This window comes from Phascolarctos cinereus, unplaced genomic scaffold (genome assembly GCF_003287225.1).
Source record: "Phascolarctos cinereus isolate Bilbo 61053 unplaced genomic scaffold, phaCin_HiC Scaffold_1;HRSCAF=81, whole genome shotgun sequence".
Taxonomy (NCBI): domain Eukaryota; kingdom Metazoa; phylum Chordata; class Mammalia; order Diprotodontia; family Phascolarctidae; genus Phascolarctos; species Phascolarctos cinereus.
Window position 1 is genome coordinate 259872579 of NW_027555514.1, and position 27809 is coordinate 259900387.

A 27809-nucleotide genomic window follows, 5' to 3' on the forward strand; every position below is an offset into this window, starting at 1 on the left:
TGTTTCTATTTATTTGCTTGTCACCTTCCACATTAGATTCTAATCTCCTTGAGGGCAGGGGAAAAAATCATATAGTCCAATCTCCTTATTTTCTAGTTAAAGAAAACGAGGCTCTCAGAGATCAAGTGATTTGCCCAATACATCACAGGGACATTCAGCAAATATCCCTTTTTTAAATGGAGCTACCTCAGTTTTCTACCTATTCAGCTCTTGAGTAAGAATACAAACGTGGTCTTCCTGACTCCCAAGTCCAGGTCTTGGTATCCACTGTGCTGCCCAACTCAATCAATCGATAAATATTTATTAAGTGCCTAGTATGTGCCACTGTGTCAAGTGGCAGGGATACAAAAGAGTCCAAATACAGTTCCTGCCCTCAAGGAGTTTACAATCTAATGGGAGATACAACATGCAGACGCATAATCTACAGATAAATAGGAAGTAGTTAACAGAGGGAAGGCAATAGAAATAAGAGGGGCTCAGCAAAAGAAGAGATTTTAGTTGAGATTTAAAGGAAGTAACAGAGGTCAGTAGGCAGAGGAGAAGGGAAAGTGTTCCAGCAATGGGCACAGCCAGAGAAAAATGTCCAATATCCTTGTCTGGGGGATGTTGGTGTATTGTAAGAGCCCATGGTTGCAGTGAGTCAACATAATAGTAAATATTTTCCAAATAAGGCAGAATAATTTTCCAGTACTTTTATTTGTTCACAGTAATCCAGAATCTAATGATTTAGGGGGGAATAACAACATTGTTTAATGAAAAGAACAGAAAAGTCCGATTATAACAACAAACCTTGGATAAATACTGAAAGTGTATGTGGTTTTTTTTTCTAATTTTCATTTATTGAATAATTAGGTTTAAATCATACATATTGTAAATTAAATGTGAGTACTTCTTAAGTATAAAAATGTTACATATTTTCTATTTAAATTTGCTCAACCTGTACATTTGGTACTCTTTTATATATTTCTATGCCAATGTCATCAATTTTTTTTCCATTTTTTTTTCACTTTATCTGTTTGTTCTTCATTTTAACTTCTAACAAATTTCCAAATACAAATTTGCAAACAATACACGGCTTTTTCTGTGCTAGCACATTAATTACGATTCTTTTGCTATTATCACAGGGCATTGCCTGAGCCCTGAATTTGGCTTAGACCAGGCTACCAATTGGCAGACGAGGTAGACACATGTACGCCTGAGGAGTTTTACTCAAATTAATGGGGTTCCCATCCAGCCGGATGTCCTCCAAAGCTTTGCGTACGTAGGTCAAGTTTTTGACATTGCAGAAAGTATCTTCGTGCATCTCTAGAATGTTGTTGTTCTGCAAGAGGAATACACACAGCCACATTAGAAACCCACTTTTTGTCCTTATCTTTGCTAACCTAGTGCTTGCCTTAATTCCCCTTGCTCTATAAGAACCACAGTGATGACATCTATATAACCTTTAAGGTTTGAAAATCACTTCCCTCCAAAAGCCCTGTGAGGGAGATAGTACAACGGATATTAGCTCCATTTTATTGATGATGAAATTGAGGACTGGAGAATTTAAATGCTCAACTCAAGATCATACAAGCTAATAAGTGTCTGAGGCACGATTTGAATCCATGTATACTGATTCCAAGGTCAATGCCTTATCCTCTACAAACTCATGTTCTCTCCCATTTTTCCTAATCTAACTTATGCTCCCATGTTTTACCTTCACCTTCAGAGCTCAAAAGTATCTTTGTTCCATACCTGCTCTTCTAGCACACAACTTTGAATCATGTTACCCGATATCTCTATGGGCCTTCTGCACATCTCATCTTTGGATTACCTTCCCCTACCCATCCTGCGCCCACACCCCATTACTTCCTCCCTCTTATCAGCATCAACAAATAACCCTAAATTTATTCATGCCTCTTCTTTCCATCACTCATATATGTGTGTGTGTATGTATATATATGTGTATATATAATTTTATATAATTATATATATAATTTTAATATTATTACAAATATATAATTTTATATATAATTTTTATATAATTTATATATATGCAAAAATACACTTGGGCAAATCACTCTTTCATATACCTATTTGTTTTTCATATTTAAATGTTTCCCTTGGTTTCTGGTTTTTGTTTGTTTGTTTGTTTGTTTGTTTTTATCTCCAAGGAATCCTGGCTTGAATTCCATCATCTGTAAAATGAGGGAATTGGACCAGAAAGTCCCTGAGGTCGCTTTGGCTCTAAATATATGAAGACGGAGAGAACAGTCCAGGGGTTTGATTGATCCAGGAAAGAAAAGGGGGCAGGGCCATGGGAAAAGTTTTTGTGTGATCGGTACAACAGATAATTGATGGTGAATCACCAAAAGAATCTAAGAGGGTAGTCCTGAGATAACCTAAGAAAGTCTATGTGTCAGTGTAGTCCCCTTTCTAGACCTAAATTGCCCCATCTTTTAATGGCTTTGGAAGTTCCCCCCGGAGGGTTATGATCCTATGACCGCAACTGAAATCTGGACTACATAACAAGAACATCTCATTTGACACCACCTTCTCCTTTGAAGGGCTCCTCTATATGGCCCAGATGGGAAGTACGATGACTGCTCCATAGACTGATCCTTCTATTGATAGGCAAAAGAACTTTGATCTGCTTTGTTTCTGATCTGGGCCAGTTCAGCCCTTGTTAAGCAGCATGGTGGTCCCAACTTTGGAGGGACCACATTGGTTCCTGTCTTAGTACAGACACTCAGTGATTGGTTTGAGCCCTGCTGCAGGCCATTACTCCTGATCTCAAGCCGTTCACCACCCTAGGCCTCCTTGAAGAAGGGATTATGGGATGGCATAGACTATTGTCTTAAAAGAAAAAAATTTAAACATTTTAATGAGCCAGTTCCAACATGGCAGATAAATTTAGCACATAGATCATATTCCTTCTCTTCTCCTCATCCTAGACAGCTTTAATTTTCCTTCCACTATCCTCACAGTGGCAAAGTATTATACCTTCAGTCCCCAGGTCTTTTCCATAACCCTTATTTTCCACAAAGAAATTGGAGAATATTGCCATTGGGTTTAGAAGTGAAAAATATCTTAAAGATTCCTCTAAACCCCTCACTTTACAGATGAAGAAACTGAGGCCACAAAAGTTAAATAACTTACTTTCATCCTCAACCTTCCTCTCATCCATTCTCCTGTTACTAGGTTTAGAATGTAAGGCTTTCCTAGTCTGTTGGCATCTGCTAGCTTTTATTTAATGCTATCATAGCCTTCAAGAGAACAGATCATTTCTGCAACATGAGGCTTCAGAATAGGACTTGAGAGGTAGACTGGTCTGGTCTGGAAGGCAAGTCTGCTTGAATTTAGATCTCTCTTGTAATCCATACCAGCTATGTGACTGGGCAAGTCATCTCACTTCATAGACAGCACTCAAAGACTTTGAATTTCAGAAAAGGTTCCCACCTGCATCAGTAGAGGGAATCTACTCACCAGGTTGTTTTCTATACTAGAGAACTAGGGGGGCAAAGCATAGAGCCCGGGCCTGGAGTCAGGAAGACTCCTTTTCATGAGTTCAAATCCAGCCTCAGACACTTACTAGCTGTGTGACCCTGGGTAAATCACTTAACTCAGTTTGCCTCAGTTCTTCGTTTATAAAATGAGTTGGAGAAGAAAATGGCAAACCACTCCAGTATCTTTGCCCAGAAAAACCCAAATAGGGTCACGAAGGTCAGACACAATTGAAAAACAACTGAAGTGAGGTATGGTCCAAAACATGTATGAATAAGGAAGAATCCTGGACTTCTATTTGGGTTCAAGTAATTTTTCTTTTTTTCTAGACTCTTGTATTAATGGATAGTACCCCATCATTTAGAACTTCATTGTGTTTATAATTTCATATGTTTCAGTTTTGTGTCTCCCCAGTCTTCAAGAATCAGAAAATGTCATATGCTTAATTACTTTGGTGCCAACCACTTGTGTTGGACACAAGGTAGGAGCCTAATTAACAAGCGTTAATTAATTAATTAATTAATTGATAGAACAGGACGTCAGCTTAGGAAGAAGCCATGAGAGCAGTCTACATTATTTAACATTATTTGTCACAGGAGTAGACTATATGCCATATGACATTTAAATGAATTCTGGGAGTACTATTTATTAAAAACTTGAGGGATATTGGGGTAAAATTTAAGATGCGACAATGAATGCTGATTATACAATTATTGTTGACAACTTAAGGTTCCCATAATATTCAAAGTATTGTCATCTAATTAGCATAAGACTGCTACTTCTCCAACACTGAATTTCAAAAAGTTTACAGTCTGGGAATTTAGTCCATTTAATGAGCAGCCCAGTTTCTGGTACTTAATTTTTTTTTTTCCCTCTCTTAACATTCTGTAGGGATAGGGACCAAGCCTGTTATTTCATTGGCATCTGGAGCGAGCTCCCAAGTGAAGAATTTCGTCTATTAATGTAGTTCTTAACCTTTAATCTTCTCTGTTACTTAGAGCCTTACAGAGCTACCCGGAAACACTGAGAGATTAAAGGATTTAAATACCCAGGGTTAAATATGTTAGAGAAAGGATATGAACCTAGGTCTTCCTGGGTCAGCGGCCAGCCCTCTCCCCACAACACCATGCTGACTCTAGTCCATATATATCCGCCATAAATCGTATGGAATCTTTCTGGGTTACTTGGAAATTAACTAAATAGAGCCCTACCTCACCACCACATTTTCCTGATGTTCAGTTTGTAAAACAGCAAGTGCTTTGTGACCAGGGGCTATTATTATTTATGAAGTCATAAATCATAAAGGTGGTTTGACAATAGGGAGACAGGGACAATCACTTAAAACCTTGGTGGTGGTGTTGGGTTTGTTTGTTTATTTTTAAATCAGATCCGTGATTTCACCAGCGTAGGAAAGAACAGGTAGCTAGGTAGTATGGAGGATAGAATGCCAGACCTGGAATTAGGAAGACCTAAATTTTTTAATCTTGCTCCACATACTAGCTGTGTGATTTGAGGTGAGCCATTAAACTTTCAGCCTCTGTAAAATACGGACAATAATACCATATTGTTGGGGTAAAGAAAAATGAGATTATAGATACATGTATGTATGTGTATACACACACACACATACACATATATACACATATATGCATGTATATAATTTTATAAACATGAAAGTTTATGAACACTAGCTATTATCATTAAGAACTCCTACCACTGCAGATCAGCACCTGCTATGCAACTATTATTAGTCCCACAGAGTTACCTTCAACATTGAGCAATGACTTGTCAAGGTCACATTTGCTAGTCTGTTTCTGAGGTAGGACTTGATCCCAGGTCTTCCTGGCTCTCAGTTTACTATACCATGCTAAATATCATATTAAATCTAGGGCATTTAACAGAAAATATCCCAAACACCATATACATCTGACAAAAGTCCAGCCTCAGTGGACTCTGAAACCCAGAGAGAGAAGATTCTTTCTGCCTAAAACAAAACAAAACAATAGAAGCAGTTTCTTTTTTCTCTTTCTTGCTTTGTCAATAGATTTCATACACATGAAATCCCCCTATTTCCCAGATCTTGCTATATTGGAGTTAAAAGAACAATGGTATGGGTTCATCAAGGGATTTAATGATCTTGTCCTTAGTTTCAAATTCTGATGGCTTTTATGAGGATAAAATTAGTTAATATAGAAAGGAATATTTTCAATACATGATACAGAAATTAGGGGTGGGGTAGGCAGTCTGGTGCAGTGCACAGAATGGATAAAGCTGGATTTGGAGTTAGGAAGAACTGAGTTCAAATCCTGTCTTAGAACATTTAATATCTGTGTGACCCTGGGCAAATCATTTAATCAGTTATCTCATTTGATCATCACAACTCTGGGAGGTAGGATCTAGTATTCTTCCCATTCCCTATATGAATTTGGGCCAATCACTTAAGGTCCCTGAACTTCAATTTCTTCATCTGCTAAATGGAAAGTAAATCATCTAGAAAAAAGATAATCTCTCCAAGTACTAACATTCTATCATTCTACGAAACAGTGAGACAGTGTGGGGCAAAGGAATACTGGATTTGGGGTCAGCAGCCCTGTGTTCAAATTCCAGCCCTGTAACTGTCTTACATTTGTTACCTTAGGCAAGTGATAGACTCTTTGGACCTCAGTTTCCTCAACTGTAAAATAAGGGAGCTGGGCTAAATGACTTCTGAGGTGCCTTCTGGATCTAAAGCCATTATCCTACGACATACAGACAGAATTTCTCTGGCATATTAATGCCATCTTGTCATTCTGTTTGATATGACTACTACACAATTTTAAATGTGTCTATTCTTTCTACTCTACACTGGGCATAAATGGAGTCTCAACTTGAGGTATCTAATGCATATACTAGGAAGTAATTATGAGGAGAGTGTGACTTAATCTATGGGTGAGATGTTTTCCAAACTCAAAATGAAGGAATAATTTGTTTGATCATATATTAAGCCAAAACATTTGTTTTAAATGAACACATCTGCTATTCCAGTGATTCTTACAAAGGGGAAGCGAAGCCTAATGAAAAAAAAAAAAAGATAACGTTAAATCTCACCAGCATGGTAGTTTGTGAGAAAGGAGATGGGAATTTCTTTTCATAAACATCTACTATATGAGATTGCTTCCTGCCCTTCCCCCAAAAAATAAAACAGATGAGGAGTGAGTGTGAATTCTCGTATAAAGCATGAAATGGAATCCTAAGACTAGAACTTGTTTTCCAGGGGCTAAATAACAAAATGGAATTGTTGAGTTAGAATAATTTTACTCTGTGGTCTTGGTCTAGTAATTCCCCTTCTCCGGGCCTCAGTTTCCTCATATGTAAAATAAGGGAATTGGACTAGATGGCCTCCGAGATCCCTTTCACCTTTGGATCAAAATTCTATGATCCTATGATCTCCTTCCCTGCCCCTAAAAGTGAATATCTTTCCCCACTCCACGATCCTATTTAAGGCTAGTGTAGTTGTCTTGCATTTTTTTTTTCTTTCAGAGAAACATGTCAAATAAACAATGGCAGATATGGGGGGACAAGTTACTAAGGCTTTAAAGTTTGTTAACTGGAAATCAGTAGGTGGACAGAACAACTGTTATGATAATTTCTAATTTTCAGAATGAAAAGAAACATAGGATCATAGATTTAGAATTGAATGGAGCTTAAGTTCAAACAACTTACTTTGGCCTAATGTAACACAGATAGTGCATGATAGAGACAAGATATAAATATAGATCTTCTGACTCAGAAGTCAAAAGAAAAAGAAAAATATGGCATTTCATTCTACCAAATCATCCTGAGAAGATGAATGCATTTGCTGGTGAATAAATAAGTCCCAGTTTTATCTCTGAAATGGGGCATCATTCTTTGTCCAATCTATTTCTTTGCTAAAAGCCTACCTGGAGATGGAGAGCTCGAAGGTTAGCAGGCAGTGGTAGTGGGATGTGGTCCAAGTTATTATCCGTAATGTAAAGGTGATGGAGATCATACATATCCTATTAGAAAACCAAAGACAGGAATTTGGTGAAAAGGGAGAGCGATTGTAATTTGACTTTTACTCTCATTTCTCATGATTTTTTTTTGCCAGTCAACTAACTACCCCAGATTTATTTTACAGAGTTAGACAAATAATATCAATTCATCTGAAAGAACAAAATGTTGAGAAAAGCATGTGAAACTCTTTAAGAAATATAAAAACAAAATAATGTTCAGTGGGAATACAGAGTAGGTCTTAGACTAGGATTGATGACGGAAAGCTACATCAAAGATAACGTAGCTTTTTATAGTCAGTGCACTTTTTAAATGAGCCCAGCCCTGGCTAGGTGTTGGACATTTGATAAATGCTTCTTGATGATGACAACTGCTTCCCATGACCTTCATAAAGACCCTTTCTTTGACTGTTTACTTTGCTAAAATTGAGAGAGGTAGATAGTTCTGCTTTCTTTTAAAAAAACAAATAAAATAAAACATCTGCAAGTTGTTTTGTTTCTCCTAAATATCTTTTTAAAAACTAGATGATATATGAGAAAGAGGAGAGGAGAGAAGAAAGGAGGGGGAATGAGAATGAAGAGAGAAGGGTGGGAAGAGGGAGACAAGGACAGACAGAGAGACAGAGATCCTGATCTTACTTTAAACGCTTCTTGCTTTATCCCTTTCCGGCCCAGCCTATTGTTACTGATGTCAATGAAGGTCAGCGTGGATGGTAACTCGGGAAGCTGCCTGATTCTGTTGTCACGAAGGACAAGTTCCCGAAGCTGGGGCAATTCTCTGAAAGCATCTTCATCAATCTCAGATATTAAATTTGATGTCAAATCAATCCTTTTTAAATCACCTAGGAAAAAAAGTTAACAGAAAATATTCATGCATATTCTCTTTTTCCCCCCTCCATGAAAACAAAGAAGAAATCAAAGACTATGATTGTTCTTGGAGATGGACAGTTAGTGAATTTAGCCTTCTGTCTCTAGTGAGCTATCATTCAAATGTTTTACTATTTCCTGAAATATTCAGGCTCCCTCAGGTATTATGCATATTTATGTAATTATAAGGACATTTAATTTCAGCAAAGAAATGGGCCTGCTATCTTTTAAAAACAAAGCCCATTTATTCCTTCATATATTCGATGAATATCCATGGGCATTGCTCTTTAAAGGAGCCTTTTCTCAGTAGGTATGTCCCCTGATACGTTTTTTGACAGCCAAATTTGCAGAAAACAAAATCTCTCAACAAAAATGTTTCTGACCACGAAAAAATTCATCTTTTAGATGGAAGAATCAAACAACAGCAGCAAAAACAAAGTCTGTGGGAAGGCACTCAGTATGTTGGGTGCAAGATTTACAGGAGGATGTTGCCAAAAGTTCCACAGGCGAACAGATGTGGATGAATTACAATCTGAATCCTCAGAGAGACTGTCCCACATGAAGGAGATGACAGATGCATCCAAGAAACAAAGATGTTTGAAGAAAGATCACCAATTCAGGTTTGACCTTGGCACCTGTGGTATCTACAGGTTGGCCATATATATAATTGTATACATATATTATGGTATATACTAAATCTATCTATCTATCTATCTATCTATCTATCTATCTATCTATCTATCTATCTATCCATCTGTCTGTCTATACATCTGTCTTCTGTCTGTCTATACATCTGTCTGTCTGTCTGTGTCATGGGGCAGGTAGGTGCCCCAGTGAATAGGGCACTGGGCCTGGAGTAGGGAAGACCTGAATTCATGCATTTCTATTTTCAGTTGGCAGATATTACTGTGTGCTCATAAACAGCTAAGAAAGAATGGATAATAGGTGGTGCATGGATAGAGGACAGGGCTTGGAATCAGGAAGAGTTTTCTTCCTGAGTTCAAATCTGGCCTCAGATAGTTACTAGCTAGGTGACCCTGGGCAAGTCACTTAACCCTGTTTGCCTCAGTTTTCTCATCTGTAAAATGAGGTGGAGAATGAAATGGCAAACCACTCCTGTGTCCCTACCAAGAAAACCTCAAATGTAGTCATGTTGGACGCAGCTGAAAAACAACATTCGTATCACATATATGTATGTATTATACTATGCACATATCATGCAACTCTCGAAGCATATAAGTTACAGAGCAAATGCCCATCCCATTGTTAGAGGTTAAGTCTGGAGTGAGGGAGACCTGAGCTCAAATCTGGCCTAGCTGTGTGACCTCGGACAACTCATTTAACCCATTGGCCTCAGTTTCACCATCTGTAAAATGGACATAACAATAGTACCTACCTCCCAAGGTTGTTGTGAGGATCAGATGAGATAATATTTGTAAAGCGCTCAGCACAGTTCCTGGCACGTGGTAAGCATTATGTAAATGCTTATTCCCTCCCCCAACCCCACAACAATACAATCACAGAATTAGTACAGAGCCAAGAAGCCAAGAGCAATCAATAACCCACGCAGCAAATTAAGGAAAACAGGAACTAAACCATTATTCATCCATACTTAGATGTGCAAAGTCATTTTTGTTGATCTTTTTTATTCTGTTAAATCGGGCATAGAAATAGGCTGTGTTCTTGGGCAGCGGAGGGACAGCGTCAAGTTCATGGTCATCACAGTAGACTGTGGTGCTCATACAAGTGCACAGGAGACAGGTGGGGAAGTCTGAAAAGACAAAGAAATGAAATTAAGCAAGGTAATTTTAAATTTTTTCTAAGGAAGAATGGGATGAAATGATATATTGTAACAAGAAATAAATAGCTGCACATTTTCATAGGTTTTATCTTTTTTTTAAAAAAAATAAGTCAGTGTTTATTGACGTGAATTTCCTTTATTTATTTTTGTATTTATTTTTTGGGGGAAGGCAATCAGGGTTAAGTGACTTGCCCGAGGTCACACAGCTAGTAAGTATGAAGTGTCTGAAGCCAAATTTGAGCTCAGGTCTTCCTGACTCCAGAGTTGGGTGCTGTATCCACTGTATCACCTAGCTGCCCTTAAAGTCTAGTGTTTAAATGAAAAAGAAAAAAAGAAAAAAGAAAAGCAAGAGTAAAGATTAGAACCAGTGTCCAGTGGTTCTTATACCTTTTGTTCTCAGGACCCGTTTATACTCTCAAAATATTGAGGATTCCCAAAAGAGTTCTTGTTCATGTGGGTTATATGTAATGGTGTTTACTGTGTTGGAAATTAAAACATCTTAATGTTATTATGAAAATAGTTTTGACCTTGAGAACCCCTGAGAACGTCTTAGGGATCTCCCAGGGGTCCCCAGATCAGATTGAGAACTGCTGATCTATTCTTATCTTTTCATCTTGCAAATGAAAAGAAAGCGATCTTTAAAGTGGTTGCTATTTGTCTGACTCTCAGAGTACCACTCTTTCTATTATAGGCAGGTAGGCCGGCCAGTGGATAAAATGGTGGATGTGGAGTCAGGAAGACCTGATTTCAAATATCATCTCAGTCACAAGCTGACCCTGTACCAGTCATTCATTGACTCTGAATCTCCTCATCTGTAAAAAGGAAATAATAAAAGCACCTCCCTCTAGGGTTGTTGTGAAGCCCAAACAAGATGAATTTATAAAGCACTTTGCAAACCTTAAAATGCTAGTGCAAATGCTAGCTATTGTTATTATTTTGATACCAGGTTTCTACTGTAAGTAAAGCAAGAAAAATAGGACATAGATGTAACATCAGTGTCTAATTCAGAAGTTTTAGATGTTTTTATTTGGTTTTTCATAATTAAGAAATGTATTCTTTTAAAATCCATGTTTAGCTTATAATTCTATTTTGATTATTATTATTCAATTGTTTTAGCTGTGTCTGACCCTTTGTAGCCCCATCTGGGGTTTTCTTGGCAAAGATACGGGAGTGGTTTGTTTTCCTTCTCCAGCTCATTTTACAGATGAGGAAACTGAGGCAAACAAGGTTAAGAGATTTGCCCAAGGTCACACAGCTAGTAAGTGTTTGAGGCTGGATTTGAACTCATGAAGATGAATATTCATGACTCCAGGTCTGGTACTGTATGCACTATGGTGCCATCTAGCTGTCCCAGCTCTTGCTCTGAAGCTAAATCACTTTCATTTTGGGGGTCTCCATTTCCTTGTCTGTAAAATGGAGGAGAAGATAAGATGAACTTGAAGGTCTCTTCCTACTCTAGGTCTAGGCACAAAACTCTCTGATCTGACCTCTACTAAAAATTCAAATTCTCCTTAGCATTTATACACTGTTTTTTGTTCAGTCCTTTTAGTCATGTCCAGCTCTTCATGACCCCATCTGGGGTTTTCTTAGCAAAGGTACTGGTTTGCCATTTTCTTCTCCAGTGGTTTAAGGCAAACAGAAGTTAAATGACTTGGTCAGGATCACACAAACAATAAGTGTCTAAGGTCAAATCTGAACTCAGGTCTTCCTGACTTCAGGCCCAGCACTCTATTTGTTGTACCGCCTAGCTGCCCCTCTGTTTTGATTATCGAAGTATTATCATTTTTAACTTTACAACCTATTGCCGAAGTCTGTAACTGTCCAGAACCTTATGTTTACTTCTGAATATCCCATTAAAAAAAGGGTGAAAGTCCAAATAATTGTCTACGTAATGAAGCCACAAATATGTTCCTTAGTCATATCAGGAAAAGCTCTAAATTCAGCGTCTGAGAATCTGGGATCTATGATGTACTGTCCCTGTGACCTTGGGCAAGCTACTAAGCCCTGCTGAACCTCCATTTCTTCATTTCTCAAATGAAAAGATTATACCAGATGAGCCCTGAGGCCCCTTCTAGCTCTAAAACTATGACCTATGATTATATAGAAAAATGTAAAATGCTAATTTGGGGGAAGAAGATTATTCCAAGCAAAGAAACCAAAGCAGTTTATGTTAAGTAATCAAAGTAGACATGGAATTTTAATTCTATTGAGTTATCCCAGTTATTCTAAGTGGTACTTGCTTTTTGCCTTGAGAATTTTTTTAAAAAGTCCATTTTCTTGTATTTTAAAGTGCATATTAATTCATTTAAAATAATTGTATAGAACACATATGTATATATATATATATTAATATGTATATGTGTGTGTATATAGGTGCATATATACATATGTGTATATATATATTTATACATATATATATGTATGTATTACTTCTTTCTATTTCCTTTCTTGATTCAGTGGGAAAATTATGGATTTTGCATCAAAATATAGTCAGTGGGGGCTCTAATACATATGGGTTGGCTGACCTTAGCAAGTCATTTAACCAAGCTTTCAGTGGTCCAAGCAGCTCTCAGAACACTTGCTGAGCTTCATGGGAAGATGGTGTTCCTCACTAGCAGTTCCTTACACTAATGAAATTACAACATCTGGACGATTAATTAATGTGTGAATGAATGAATAAATAAAGGACAAATGAACAAATAAGTAGATGGATAAATGAATGAATGGCTAAGTAAGTAAACAGATAAATGAAAGTGGAGATAAATGGATGACAAATGAATGCATAAATAAATGAATGAATGAATGAATGAGTGCATCAATCAATAATGAGCGATGTTCAAAGCAAGGTAAATGATTCTATTGAAAGTCAAGGGAGCATAAATCTGAATTTGGAAGGAACATCAGAGAACATCTGGTTATCCCCTTTATTTTACATATAAGAAAACTGAGGTCCATACTTCACAAAGCTAGTAATTACCAGAAGCAGGATTGCTAACATTTTTGAAAAAGATTATTTATTTGAAAAAAAAATGCATTCTCATCTCTTGCTTCTCCTCTGCTCTACTCTGGAAATTTTCACCTTATTCTTCTTTCCTCTAGAACTTGAGACCTCTAGCATCAGTAGGTGCTAACGTGTTTGTAATCTAGAATCCCGTTCTGTATTTACCAACCTTCATTGGTTTGAGGACCAACGACACCGATGAAATCTGGCCCATGTGGGGAGGAGCCATCAATCAGTTTGGCTGTGGATTCTTCCTCCTCTGGCTCCTGGGGCAGTGGTGGTGGGCTGGGAAGCTCTCTGTTTCCAGAAGGCATCACAGTCACGATTTCAATCTGAGGGGAAATAGAGGGTTCAGAATCATCAGGACCATAGCCTTCCATGTCTCAACAGTAACCACAAGAGTCACCCTTGTTCTGGGGTTCCAGGTCAAGAAATCATTGGCTCATAAAATCATAGATCAAGCAGATATTTTCCCCCAACTCGTCTTCATTCTTAAACTTTAATATTAATAAAAATTAGATTGAAATGAACACAATTAATAAGATCTCCATTAAAATTAGAAACAAAACAAAACAAACAAACAAAAAACAACTTGTTTTTCTTAATATGTTTTTTCTTAATTCCTCTGCAGAGGAATATAGTGTAAAATGCCTCTGACTTGGAATCAGGAAAACCTTGTATTTAAAACCTGATTCTGACCCAAATTAGCTGGGAGACCCTAAACACGTCACTGAGTTGTAGCTTCTTCATCTGTAAAAATGGGAATAATAATGTCCATGTAAGATAGCTCATAGGGCTATTCAATAGCTCAAATAAGATTTTACATTAGAGGCAAAGCAGTTTGAAAACTTTTCAATACTATTTAAATGCACATTATGTTTTTGATTACTACCGTATAGGTCATGGGGATGTTATGTGAAAAGTGCTTTATAACCTTTAAGGTATTCTATCTGAGAAACAGCATAGGGTGGGTAGTGGATAGAATTCAAGACCTGCCTTCAGGAAGACCTGGGTTCAGATTCCTTCTCTGATATTTATTCCTATGTGACCATGACCGAATCATTTCACTTATGCATACCCATCTATAAAAAGAGAATGATAACACCTAGAGTATTAATACCTTAGCTTCGAGTTCTATTTTGAAACTTAAACAAGTCAGTGCATAGAAGGTAGTACACAACTGTCAGTAATTACATAAAGGTGAGTTTGTGCTTCTCTACTCCTTTTGCAGTATATCGGTGGCTTTGATCCATCCCTTCTATTTCTTGCTAAACTGTGATATTTCTTTTTAAAAGACTTTTTATGGGGACTGGAGATGAGAGAAGGGCATTACCTTTTCTTCCTGCAAAAAACTTCTGCATAAAAAGTATCCTTATTGCTTGATGGGGAGAGAATAACAATAGTTAATAATAATAATAATAATCCCAATAATAAAAATAAATAATAATAAAATAACACTTATATCGTGTTTTAAGGTTTGCAAAGTGTGGGTCTCTATTAACCTAAACAACAGCTCATTTTACAGATGAGGAAGGTGAGGAAGATGAATGAGTTGCCTAGAATCACAGAGTTAGTCAGAGGCAGGATTTCATCTCAGGTATTCCTGATCTCATTTCTCCACTATTCCACCTAGGAGCCAAGTACATTAAAAAAACAATATATATATATATACATATATATATATATACATATATATGTATATATATATGTATATAAAATTCTTTAAAATAAAACTCTACTACCGTCATTATTGAGATCAGTTTCAATCCTGTAGCATGCATGAATTGAACCCTGTCAACCCTCAACCAGATTACTGTTTGACACAATAGACATTGAATACATTCTTATTCCATGAATGAATGATTGAAAGAAGGCGCTAATTGAAATAAAAAGAAAAAAATACTTTCCACAAGTTTGTTCCAGTTCATGGCCATGCTATAAGGTAAGGGACGACCTCCCTTCTCTGGGTTTCTTTTTTTCCAACTGTAATTGAACAGACTAGAGGGGTAGCTAAGATCTGTTCCAACTCCAAGTCAATAACCTTATGATCTTATCTTTCAGTAGTGTTTTTGGGCAGCTGGGTGGTACAATGGATAGAATGCCAGGCCCGGAGTCAGGAGGATCTGAGTTTAAATTTGGCTTCAGCAGCTAGTTGTGTGACCCTGAGCGAGTCACTTAATCTTCTTTGCCTCAGTTTCCTCATTCATAAAATAAGCTGGAGAAGAAAATGGCAACCCACTCCAGTATCTTTGCCAAGAAAACCCCAAATAAGGTCAGGGAGAGTCTGACATGACTGAACAACAAAAGCATTGCCATTTCCTTATCTGTGAATTTTAATCAGTCAGGAATAAAATACTCCTATTTATCTATGACTAGACTTGGCTAAGCTTAGATACTTGAGTTTACTTCTTGTCAGTATTCATTCTAATTATTATTGGAATTATTCATTCTAATGCTAGGATTTTGTCTTTTTCCCACCTGCATAAAACAACAGGTGCTACCAGCCGATTTGTGGGAAGTCAAACAATGATTTCATAGGGCAAGCATGGAAACTGCATACCTTGCAGCCATGTGCACAATATGGTGATAAGGGTTCCATGAGACACTATTGAGCTGTGTTGATCATTCAACCTCTGGATCACTGGGCTCGGAGAGGAGCACAGTTTAGCATGAGCCATGTGGGCAAAGATGGGGCCCTAGCAAACCCGAAGCAGGCCTTAGGAGACTGAATCATGGGTAGCTGTGGCAGTTTCTAGACTTATCAATCCACAAAAGCCAAAGGCAACTTAGAAAGTCAGTGGAAAAGGTCTATCGGACCTGGGTGAGAGAGAGGCATGGTCCAGCTCTGGCCCTAGCGCAAAGCCAGGGAGGCCTCCACAGTGTTAGTGGCTGCTTCCACAGCTCTTGGCTAATCAGAGGGGGATTGCATGAATCTCTTTGCTGGTGGTGAGGCAGGATTTTCTTGATTTGCCCATGCTTGGATCTGGGTTGAAGTCCTGGGTGGAGGTCCTGGGGTGAGGAGGAGCATTGGCATGGTGGAGCTCGTGGTGGCAGTGGGAGGAAATCCTCCTCACAGTTCCAAGGCAGAAAAGAGTGCTTGTGGTCACTTACAGACCAGAGCACAGCCAGGAAAGGAGTAAATACCTCTCCTTTGATCGTACCACCTTGGCAGAACTGAAAATTTACAGGTCCCTAGAAGTATCTCTGAAAATAGCCACATAAAACCCCTGAAGCTTGGGACAGTACACCCCCCACACTGGAAGCAGAGCCCTACCTTAATAAAGAGTTTAGAAGTCAAGTAACTTGCTGGGAACATGAGCAAACAGTGGAAAAAACTCAGACTATAGAATCTTACTTTGGTGACCAAAAAAAAAAATCAAAATATACAACCAGAAGAAGACAAGGAAATCAAAGCTCTTACATCCAAAGCCTCCAAGAAAAATAAGAATTGGTCTCAGTCCATGGAAGAGCTCAAAAAGGTCTTTGAAAATCAAATAAGAGAAGTAGAAGAAAAATTGGAAAGAGAAATGAGAGTGATGCAAGAAAATCATGAACAATCAGTCAACAGCTGCTAAAAGAGGTGCAAAAAATACTAAAGAAAATAAGACTTTAAAAAATAAACTTAACTCAAATGGCAAAAGAAGTCCAAAAAGCCAATGAGGAGAAAAATGCCTTAAAAGCAGAAGTAACCAAATGGAAAAGGAGGTCCAAAAGCTCAGTGAAGGAAATAATTTCTTAAAAATTAGCATGGAGCAAATGTAAGCTAAGTTCTCTGTAAGAAATCAAAACATTATAAAACAAAACCAAGGGGGCAGCTAGGTGGTGCAGGATAGAGCACCAGCCATGAAGTCAAGAGGACCTGAGTACAAATCCAGCCTCAGACCAAACACTTGCACTTACTAGCTGTGTGACCCTGGGCAAGTCACTTAACCCCAATTGCCTAAAAATTTAAAAAAAAATATGGAAATGAAACAAAACCAAAGAATGAAAAAATATAAGACAATGTAAAATATCTCATTGCAAAAACAACTGACATGGAAAATAGATCCAGGAGAGATAATTTAAAAATTATTTGAATACCTGAAAGCCATGATAAAAAAAAAAGAGTCTAGACACCATCTTTCAAGAAATTATCAAGGAAAACTTCCCTAATATTCTAGAACAAGAGAGTAAAATAGAAATTGCAAGTATGATCACATCCTAAAAGAGATCCCAAAAGGAAAACTAGGAAAATTATAGCCAAGTTCCAGAGTTCCCAGGTCAAGGAGAAAATACTGCAAGCAGCCAGAAAGAAAGAATTCAAATATTGTGGAAACACCATCAGGATTACACAAGATTTAGCAGCTTCTACATTAAGGGATTGCAGGGCTTAGAATATGATATTCCAAAGGTCAAAGGAGGTAGGATTAAAATCAAGAATCACCTACCCAGGAAAACTGAGTATGATCCTTCAGGGGAAAAATAGAAATTCAATGAAGTAGAGAACTTTCAAGCATTCTTGATGAAAAGACCAGAGCTGAATAGAAAATTTGACTTTCAAATACAAGACTCAAGAGAAACATGAAGAGGTAAACAGAAAAGAGAAATCATAAGAGACTTATTTAAGTTGAACTGTTTACATTCCTACATGGAAATATGATATTTGTAACCCATGAGACAGAGGGCACAGGGTGAGTTGAATATAAAGAGATGATATCTAAAAAATAAAATTAAAGGATGAGAGTGGATTGTACTGGGAAAAGGAGAAAGAGAGAGGTAGAATGGGGTAAATTATCTCACATAAAAGAGGCAAGAAAAAGCTTTTATGGTGGAGGGGAAGAGGGGGGAGATAAGAAGAAATGAGTGAATCTTATTCTCATCGAATTTGGCTTAAGGAGAGAATAACGTACACAGCCATTTGGGTATGGAAAGCTATCTTTACCCTATAGAATAAGAGGGGGGAAGAGAGGGGGATGATAGAAGAAAGGGCAGATTAAGGGAGGGGTAATCAGAAGCAAACACTTTTAAAGAGGGACAGGGTCAAAGGAGAGAATAAAAAAACGGGGGCAGGTGGGATAGGATGGAGGGAAATATAGTCTTTCACAACATGACTATTATGGAAGTGTTTTGCATGACTACACATGTATAACCTGTATTGAGTTTCTTGCCTTCTCAGTGAGGGTGGGTCGGGAGGGAGGAAGGGAGAGAATTTGGAACTCAAAGTTTTAAAAGAAATTATTCTTACATGCAACTGGGAACTAAGGTATACAGGCAATGGGGTATAGAAATCTATTGTGCCCTACAGAAAAATAGAAGGAGAAAGATAAAAGGGAGGGCAGATTGGGGGAAGAGGTATTCAGAATGGGGTTGGGGGAGGAGATAGGTGGAGAGAAAACTTGGAACTCAAAATCTTGTGGAAATGAATGTTGAAAACTATAAGTTAATTAATACAAATTTTTTATAAAAAGAAATATTATTCTACTACTACTAATGGTACTGTACTACTACTCCTCTATTAGTACCACTACTACTCTGTTAGTACTCCTCATCCTTCTCCTCCTCTTACTACTACTACCACCTAGCTAGCTAGCAGCATTTATATAATAATAAGTATGCAAAGTGCTTTACAAATATCCTCTTGGATGGTGTTGATGATGACAGCACTTTAAGGTTTGTTATATTCTTTGCATCTGAGATACAAGATGTCAGAAAAGTTGAGAGTAGTCTTAAGCCTTTAAAACTGCTTTAAAAGGTTTTTTTTTTAAGTTTAAAATTACAGTAAGACTATGGAGGGGACTCCTAGATGGTGCATTGGATAAAACTCCGGCCTTGGAGTCAGAAGGACTTGAGTTCAAACCAGCCTCAAACACTTGACACTTACTAGCTGTGTGACCTGGGCCAAGTCACTTAACCCTGATTGTCTCACCAAAGAGAAAAAAAAAAGATTAAAAACTTATGGAGAACCCTGTGCACCATTCATTAACCAGATCAGAACTGACAAAGTCCTACATAGAGTTTTGTAGACATTGTTGGGGTGCATTACTTATGTATTCTTGTTTATTTCAAATCAAAAGCACAGAAAAGTAAAAAAATCAGACAATGTATGAGGCTACATTAATGCAGCCTTCAAAGGCTATTAAAAAGCAACGAGGCTAGAAATAATCTGATAAAACTGAAAGTGGGTAAACTCTCTTTTTACAAAGAAACAAACTGTTTCCATCTGTGGGCGTCTGTGAGTCAGATTAAGAAGCAATAAGAGTTGAGGAGAAACCAAAAAGAGGCAGAGGCAAGAACGGAAATTGAGGCAGATGTGCTCTGGAATGGAGGGAGCCTGAAGGGAGAAGCACATTCCTGAGTCACTTGGCTTGTGTCTCTAGGACCGTCGGGGGAATAGAAAAGCATTCACGCATCCTGACCAAGGAAAATTGTCTTTTCATTGGCTTGATGCGTAAGCTGTATAGCCTCACTTGTCATCTGATAAAATCAGGGGAAAATAGCTTTAGGGATGGCTTATCAACAGCTGAAGAAATAGATGGATAGAGAAATGGACACATAGATAAATGGATATTTTGATGAATAGATGGATGATGGATAGCTAGTTTGATGAGCAGATGGATGGATGGAAAGACAAGCGGATGGATGGATAGAGACAGATAACGATATATTTGTGTATGTATGTGTATATATGTATATTATATATATACATATGTGTACATATATACATATACATACATACTAGGTAATCATTTAAATCACATTAAAAAACAAATTAAAACTTTAACTTTTAAAAAACCCTGGGAAATGAAGTGATATCTATATCTATATCTATATATCTATATATAGATATATAGATATAGATATATGTATATATGTATATATTTATATTTTATATATTATATATAAAATATGCACATATATATGTATATATGTATATATTTGTATATATATATTACACACATACACACACATATATATATTTAGGCTAAAGTCCTATGGTATATATATGTGTGTGTGTGTGTGTGTTGTGTGTGTGTGTGTGTATGTACCATAGGACTTCAGCCTAAAATTATTGAGCTAAGAAAGTCATGCATTTTGCATTGTGGAACAATTTATTTCCAGAATTAAAACATTAGATTTGATTTCTTTCTTATTCTCTAATTTTAACAACTGATTCTCTTATTAAATGGAGGTTCAAGCTGAAGTTATTCAGCAACAGCTGAGGGGTCATGGGGTAGCGTACGGGAGGCATAGTGAAGGCACCTGGGCTGAAATCACATTGTAAAATGAGGGAGATAGACAAACTAGGCTCTAAGTTTCTTTCTTTCTTTCTTTCTTTCTTTCTTTCTTTCTTTCTTTCTTTCTTTCTTTCTTTCTTTCTTTCTTTCTTTCTTTCTTTCTTTCTTTCTTTCTTTCTTTCTTTCTTTCTTTCTTTCTTTCTTTCTTTCATTTTTTTTAGTGAGGCAATCAGGGTTAAGTGACTTGCCCAAGGTCACACAGCTAGTATGTGTCAAGTGTTTGGTCTGAGGTCGGATTTGAACTCAGGGCCTCCTGACTTCAGGGCTGGTACTCTATCCACTGCGCCACCTAGCTGCCCCTCTAGGTTCTTTCCAGAGATGCCCTGCAACCTGTAACATGTACTCTTTGGAAATTGGCAAAAAATACAAATCAGAATTTAATTTATTGCTTTGTTGATGGCGCAAACTTAACAAAGTGATAGGGAAAATGTTAATAATGCAGATAAAACTTAAAAGTAAGTCCTTCATTTTAGGAGAAGTGGGAGTGGACAGATACTTGAGGCTTGCAGACCCACCAGGATCTGGGGATGAGGGCCTCATCACATCATGCGTGGACTGGTGCCATAACCTGCTGCTGGGTCTGCCTGCCTCAAGTGGTGGAAGTGTCAGAGTTAAGTTCCTAGTAATAAGTAAGTTCTTAAGTTAGTAATAGTAATATTTTCAAAATTATATTTAATTGTAAATCAAAAGACTTGGTCTCTTATTAAATTCCTAATAATATAGACTACACACACACACACCACACACACATGCACACACATAGATATAGTATGAGACTGTGAATTGAATGTTCATTATGTTAGTGACAAAGCACTTTGCATGTCTTCTCATTATTATCCCCATTTTATAGATGAGGAAACTGAGCTGAGGGATTAAATCACACAGCTTGTAAAAGAAAGAGTCAGGTAGAGCTCAGGTCTTCCTGATTCCAAGTACATTGTACAATTGAGATAATATTTGTAAAGTGCTTAGCACAGTGCCTGGTATATAATAGGTGCTTAATTAATGCTTATTCCCTTCCCTCCTTTCCCCTATCCACTGTACCATCTGGTGCCTCTGTTCATTTTTTGTTTGTTTGTTTTTTTCCCTCAGAACTGAATTGAAGGAAACAGCATTTGTTTGAACCATATGTAGGCCTCTAGCATGTCTTTGAAAAGCAAATGAAAAATAAGCTAGTTTATCTTGGAATAGTTCACTTCAAATTTGAATGATGGCGACTATTCATTTAGTTCAAAGGATCATAGGGTTATGGGTTTAAAACTGGAAAGGACTTTAGAAACCATGAAGTTCACTCTTCACATTTTACAAATAAAGACAACTGAGGCTTAGAGGGATTAACTGATATGCCCAAGGACTCATAGCTAGTGTCTAAGGCAGTATTGGAACCCAGGTCTTCCTCACTCCAACTACTCTTTACAAAGAATTTCAGAATCTCAGAGTTGGAAGGCTCCTCATGGACCATCCAGTCCAATCCTTTCCTAAAAAAAAATCTTTACAGCACATCTAGAAAATATCCATTGATCCTTTAATTGAAGATGCCCAGTGAAAGGCAGAAGGTAGCATCCCGATAGCCCTAATGTTTAAAAAGTTCTATTTTTCACTTCGGCTCTGTCATATGTTTACCTGTGTAACCTTACCTGTACAACGTGGACAAATCACTTAATCTCTCTCAGAGACTAGGATTTATGTAAAATGAGAACATTGACTAGATGACCTCTGTGCCCCTTTCTAGCTCTTGCCTATAATCCTCACGAGTTTGAATTCACTTTTTAAAACTTGAACCCTTTTCTCCTTGTTCCACTGCAGTCAAATAGCAGAAGTCTTATTGCTCCTCTGGGTGACAGACTTTCAAATACCAGAAGATACCTATTGTGTCTCACTTATGAAGTCTTCTCTTCTCTGGGCTGAATGTTGTCGGTGCCTTCAACTAATCTTCATGTGGCATATACCTGAAGACATTTGCCTTCTAGTTACCTGTAGTTCTTTCTGAATTCATTAATTCACTTAGCTATCTACCTCTCTCTCTCTGTCTTTCTGTTTCTCTCCCCCTCTCTCTGTGTCTTTGTCTCTGTCTGTCTGTCTCTTTCTCTCTGTCTCTCTCTCTGTCTCTCTCTCTCATTCATCTACCTATTTATATCTATCCATCTAGCTAACTATCTATACCTGTCAATCTATCTATATTTATCTATTCATCCATCCCCTTACCATCCATTTCTCTGTCTTTCTACCTATGTATATCTATCCATCCATTCATCTACCTATCTATATATCTACCTATAACTATCTATCTACCTATCTTTATCTATTTATCCATGCATCTGTACATCTATCCATCCATCCATCTCTCTAACTGTCCATGTTTTTGTCTACCTATTATCTATCCATTCTACCAATCTATATCTATCTATATCCATCTACCTATCTTTATCTATCCATGTATCTATCCATCCATACATCCATCTCTCTATCCATCTTTCTATCTACCTATCTATATCTGTCTCTTTCTGTCATTCTACCCATCCATATTATCTATAGCTATCAATCCATCTATCTAGCTATCCATCTATTTATCTACCTATCTGACCATTTTCTATCGATCGATATCTACCTATCCATCTATCTATCTGCCTATCTGTATCCATGTATCTATCCTGTCATTTGTTTATTCATCTATTGATTCAGACATTTACTTATTTAGCTATTTATTTAGTTGTGTGTTTATTTATTTTGGAAAAGGGGAAAATCATTCAGATCTTGTTTTCTTGTTGTTATTTTAGTTCCTCTGAGCAGACAAGTTACACATTAGAGAGTATCAAAATATGTGCCATATTTGCATCCCTGATTAGATGACTCAGATATAGCTCGATCTCTCTGATTGCAGTGAGACAATTATAGCACCAGTAAATAACATTCAGTGCAGTAATTCATGGAATTAATATGTATATGCACTTTGCCAAATGCATATTTAGGAAATAGATGCGGCTTCTAAATACTTCACTTTGTGATTAATGTGGATTGTTTTTTCCTTTAATTCTATGGAATAAACAAAGGAGAAGCATCACATTGAGTACCATTACTGCTTCTGAGCATTCTCAGAACTAGAAAAACTGATGCCCTCACTAGAGGAAATTAACTAAAACATGGCAAACAGGGCGTTTCTAGATGGTACATTGAAGATGGACTATGGCTGCAAGATCAAATCTACAAGGCCACATTAGAACACTTTGTAGTTCACACTAATAACAGACCACCTTCATATAACACCTTGCCAGGTGAATGGCAAGCAACAATCCAGTGCAGTAGGGAGTGAAAGTATAATTATCTCCATCTTACAGATGAAGAAGACAAGGCTCAAGAAGGATAGGCAGTTTGTCCATGGTCACACAGATAGTATCAGAGCTGGGACTCAATGCAGGTCGTCTGATTTCAAATCCAGGTTCTTTCCATTATATTACACTGTGATATATGCCCTGATTTTTTCCTAACACTGCAAAGGAGCAGGTAACTTTTTCCTCACTCATCTTTTTCTTTTCCACTATCCTCATCTTATTATGAGCAAGTTCATCTCAGGATGAGGTACAAATATGGTGGTAAGCTAGGGAATACAAATAAGTTAGTCCCAGAACTCATTGACAGCTACCAAATATTTATTTAATTCTTGATAGGCATTAGAAATCATAATCAAAAGCACAGATGTGGGAAATAGAAGATATGGTGAGTAGAAGGTATGACTGGAGAATGACAAATAGTCTAGCAGATGGAATGTAGAGTGCATGGTTGGTCAAAGTTGGAAGTAAAGATGCAAAGGTAGAGTAGTGGCCAATTTTAGTGAGTTGTGAATGCCTGGCTAAGTAGTTAGAGCTTTGTTCAGTAAGTATGGCAATAGTAGAGGATTTTAAACAAAGAGAGAGATAGGACTAGGTCTAAACATAAAAATGATACATCTGGTTGTGAAAGATGGAGTAGATTGAAGAGTAGAAGCAAATTGATATGGCAGGATCTAGAGGCAGCTACATAGCACAGTGGATAGAGTACAGGGCCTGGAGTGAGGAAGACCCATCTTTCTGAGTTCAAATTTGGCCTCAGACACTTACTAGTTTTGTGACCCTGGGCAAATCATTTAACCTTGTTTGCCTTAGTTTCCTCATCTGTAAAATGAACTGGAGAAGGAAATGGAAAACCACTCCAGCATTTTTGCCAAGAAAACCCCGAATAGGGTCATGAAGAGTTAGGCATGACTGAAAATGAAACATCATCATTGGAAGGTTACTGCCATAGCCAAGGCAATTGATATAATGAAGGCATGTAATGGGGTGATAGAAATGGGAACAGAGTAGTGGACTGTATGAGAGGTGATGTTGAGGTAAGCAGGGTAGAATTTGATAACCAATTTCATATGAAATATGAGGAAAAGAGTTAAAGAAAGCCCCAAGATTTTGAACATGGGAAAATAGGCAGTTAATGATACGATTGACAGAAACTGGAAGTTGGGATCAGAAGCAGGTTTGTAAAGAACTAAATAATTAGCTATGCTTTGAATATGTTATATTCAGTCGATTCAGGGAAGGGCCAGGTATAGAGATCCTGTGGGCAGTTGGAAGAAACAGAAAGGGTCAGAAATGAAGATATAGATTAAGAAACACAGTTAATGGAAGGAAGTGACATTACCAAGAGGGAGAGTCTTGGCAGATAAGAGAGCTCAGGCTACAGCCTCGGCAGTGCTCACTTACAAGGTTCAGGAAAATATCCAAAGTCATTGAAAAAGACAAAATTTTTCAATGGGGAAAGAAAAGATAAGAAGGGCAGATTTTATAAGTACTGTGAAGTTAAGAGGGAAGAGAATATCTAGGACTAGGGAGTGGCGTAATATCCAGTGCTGCAGAGAGGTTAATGAGGTTCAAGAATTGAAAAGGGGGCCATTGAATTTAGTGATCAGAAGGTGACTGGTGGTTTTCAAGAGAGCAGTTTCATTCGAGTGGTAGAGATGGAAGCCAGATGTCAAGAGGCTGATGACTGATAGATTGGCAAGGAAGTAGGAGCATCAAGTGTAGATGACGTTTTCCAGATGTTTGACCATGACTTGGAGGAGAGAGGGCTGCAAGAGGGGAGCCAAAGGAAGGCAAATCTTATTTCTTTAAGCTGTGAGATAGTTGAGCATGTTTGTGGAAAGATAGGGAGGCAGAGAGGATGATTCTTGGTGCCAGTTCCTGAGGAAGGCGAGAGGGTCCTGGAGGTCCAAGTTGAGGGGTTACCTGTAGCAAAGAACAAGGGTGACACTTCCTCAGAATTAGAAGGGAAGGAGGAGAGATTGGGTGAGGATTCTGAAAAATATGAAAGGGTGAAAGATTAATGGTTTTGAGAGAGTTCATCTCAGTTGGCCACAGTCTTCTCAGTGAAGTGGAAACTCAGTCAAACTGTAAACTCAATGAAGGTTGGCATCTGCCCTGTAACTTGTAATCCTTATTACATACAAGTCTAGCTTCTTATCCATGCTGCCTCTTAGATAGAGATCTAGATACTGATGGTATAGATTTCAATAGTACAGATATAGATAAAGGATAGAAAAGAACATATTACTCCTCTGCATGTCTTTCTGTCCTTTCTCTCTGTCTTCTCTCTTTCTTTGTCTCTCTATCTCTGTTTCTGTTTATCCTACTCTCTCCTCCATAAAATATAATTAGTCAAATTAGATAATAGCAAGAATATCTTAGGAAGAAGAGGAGCTTCAGAAACCTAACTGATGAAAAATATGTACAGCTCATCCATATCCAGGCATCATTGTTTCAAAATGATATGAAAAGGAAACCCTCAAAAAAGTGAATTCTAAGCTAGTCTGTTCCTTAGCTGGAACTAGTTCATCACCCCACAGTGGAAACTCGTGAATGTCTAGGTTGCTGCTCTGGAGTGCTCACTGACAGTGAGGGAATGATTTCATGTAGACCGTTAGAAGCTTAGAAGTCCAGGAGTCTGGAGTTTGTTCCAAGTTTATTCATCCTTTTCCTCTTGGTTCTGTTATTCGTGTTGACTTGATTCACCTCACTGTGTGACACTCCTTCATCCTAGAAGACAACAACAGTCCTTGTCCAAAGGAAAGGATACAGATTAAAAGAATGACTGATGAACATGCAGATGATCTATGCCTAAATAGACATACATGCTAGCTAGACAGATGATAGATAAGACAAATAGATGATGCATAGTTGAATAGATAGATAAATGATCAGAAGAGATAGCGAGAGAGGTAGAATCTATATACACAGATTAAATGATAGACAGATGATACATAAGACAAACAGATGATCCATAATTGCATAGATAGATAAATTATGGAAGAGATAGATAGATGATATCTACATTGGTGTTGTTCAGGGATTTTCTTGGCAAAGGTACTAGAGCAGTTTACTATTTCCTTCTCCAGCTCATTTTACAGATAAGGAAACTGAGGCAAACAGAGTTAAGTCACTCACCCAGGGTCCCACAGCTAGTAAATGCCTAAGGCTGGATTTCAACTCAGACCTTACTGACTCCAGGACTGGCTCTATCCGGTGTGCCACCTTGCTGCCTGATATAGACATACATAGATGAATGATAGCTAAATAGATGATAGATAAGACAGTTGATAGGTAGTTATGTAGATGAGAGAGAGAGACAGAGACAGAAGCACAGAAAGGAGACTGGTAAAACCTATAGATCCCTTCTCATAGTCATGTTTTTAAATACATAAGAAAATATATAGGATGTTAAAGAAACCAATTATATTGAAATTCAATTATCAATTTTTTTTAAAACACAAATTCACAAGTATCAGGTTAAGAATGGGAGAGTTGGAGAAAGGTAGAGAAACAGTGGGATAAACAGAGCCAGAGATACAGAGACAGATTTTTTTTTTAAGGATCATAGTGTTAAAATTAATTCTATAGACTTGTTTCTGAGATATAGAGGAGTAGATGAGAAAAAGCTAAATTATCAAAAATTCAAAACATGTTGACTTACTTTTTGTACCTACTGAATTTTTAAAGCATAAATTCATTATTACTTTAAAAAAAATCTAGATTTTTTCTACCCTCATTTCTTTGATAAGGTTACAATTTCAAAGTGAATTTTCTCTAGGAAAGCCATATGATCAGCTGAATTCAGGACTGCATTCAAATCTGTTCCTCTCTAGTCTCATTTTCTTGCGGAACCTTAATATTTTTTCCTTATCTTTGTATTTATTTTTTCCTCTTTCATTTATTATTATTGTCTCAGGGTGGCAGCATTCCATTTACAATTACCAGATCTGATTCAGTCATATTTCAGTTTAGTGGGGTCTCTACTCAAAGCCATGCCCTGAAGCTTAGAGAAAATGCGATTTGAACTTGTTGGCTCCTATA

The 27809-nt window shown here is 37.5% G+C and overlaps 1 protein-coding gene across 1 annotated transcript in view; it reads right to left on the reverse strand.

Annotated features, from left to right (window-relative positions):
• Positions 1-677: 677 nt before the first annotated feature.
• EPYC (epiphycan) overlaps positions 678-27809 on the reverse strand; it is a 42480-nt gene continuing 15348 nt past the window's right edge. The window contains exons 3-7 of the mRNA XM_021006449.1: positions 13332-13494; positions 9973-10131; positions 8133-8335; positions 7404-7499; positions 678-1321 (exon numbers count right to left, since the gene is read on the reverse strand). Of these exons, the coding sequence (XP_020862108.1) occupies positions 1151-1321; positions 7404-7499; positions 8133-8335; positions 9973-10131; positions 13332-13494 (792 nt within the window). The 3' untranslated portion in view covers positions 678-1150. The remainder of the gene's footprint in view (positions 1322-7403; positions 7500-8132; positions 8336-9972; positions 10132-13331; positions 13495-27809) is intronic.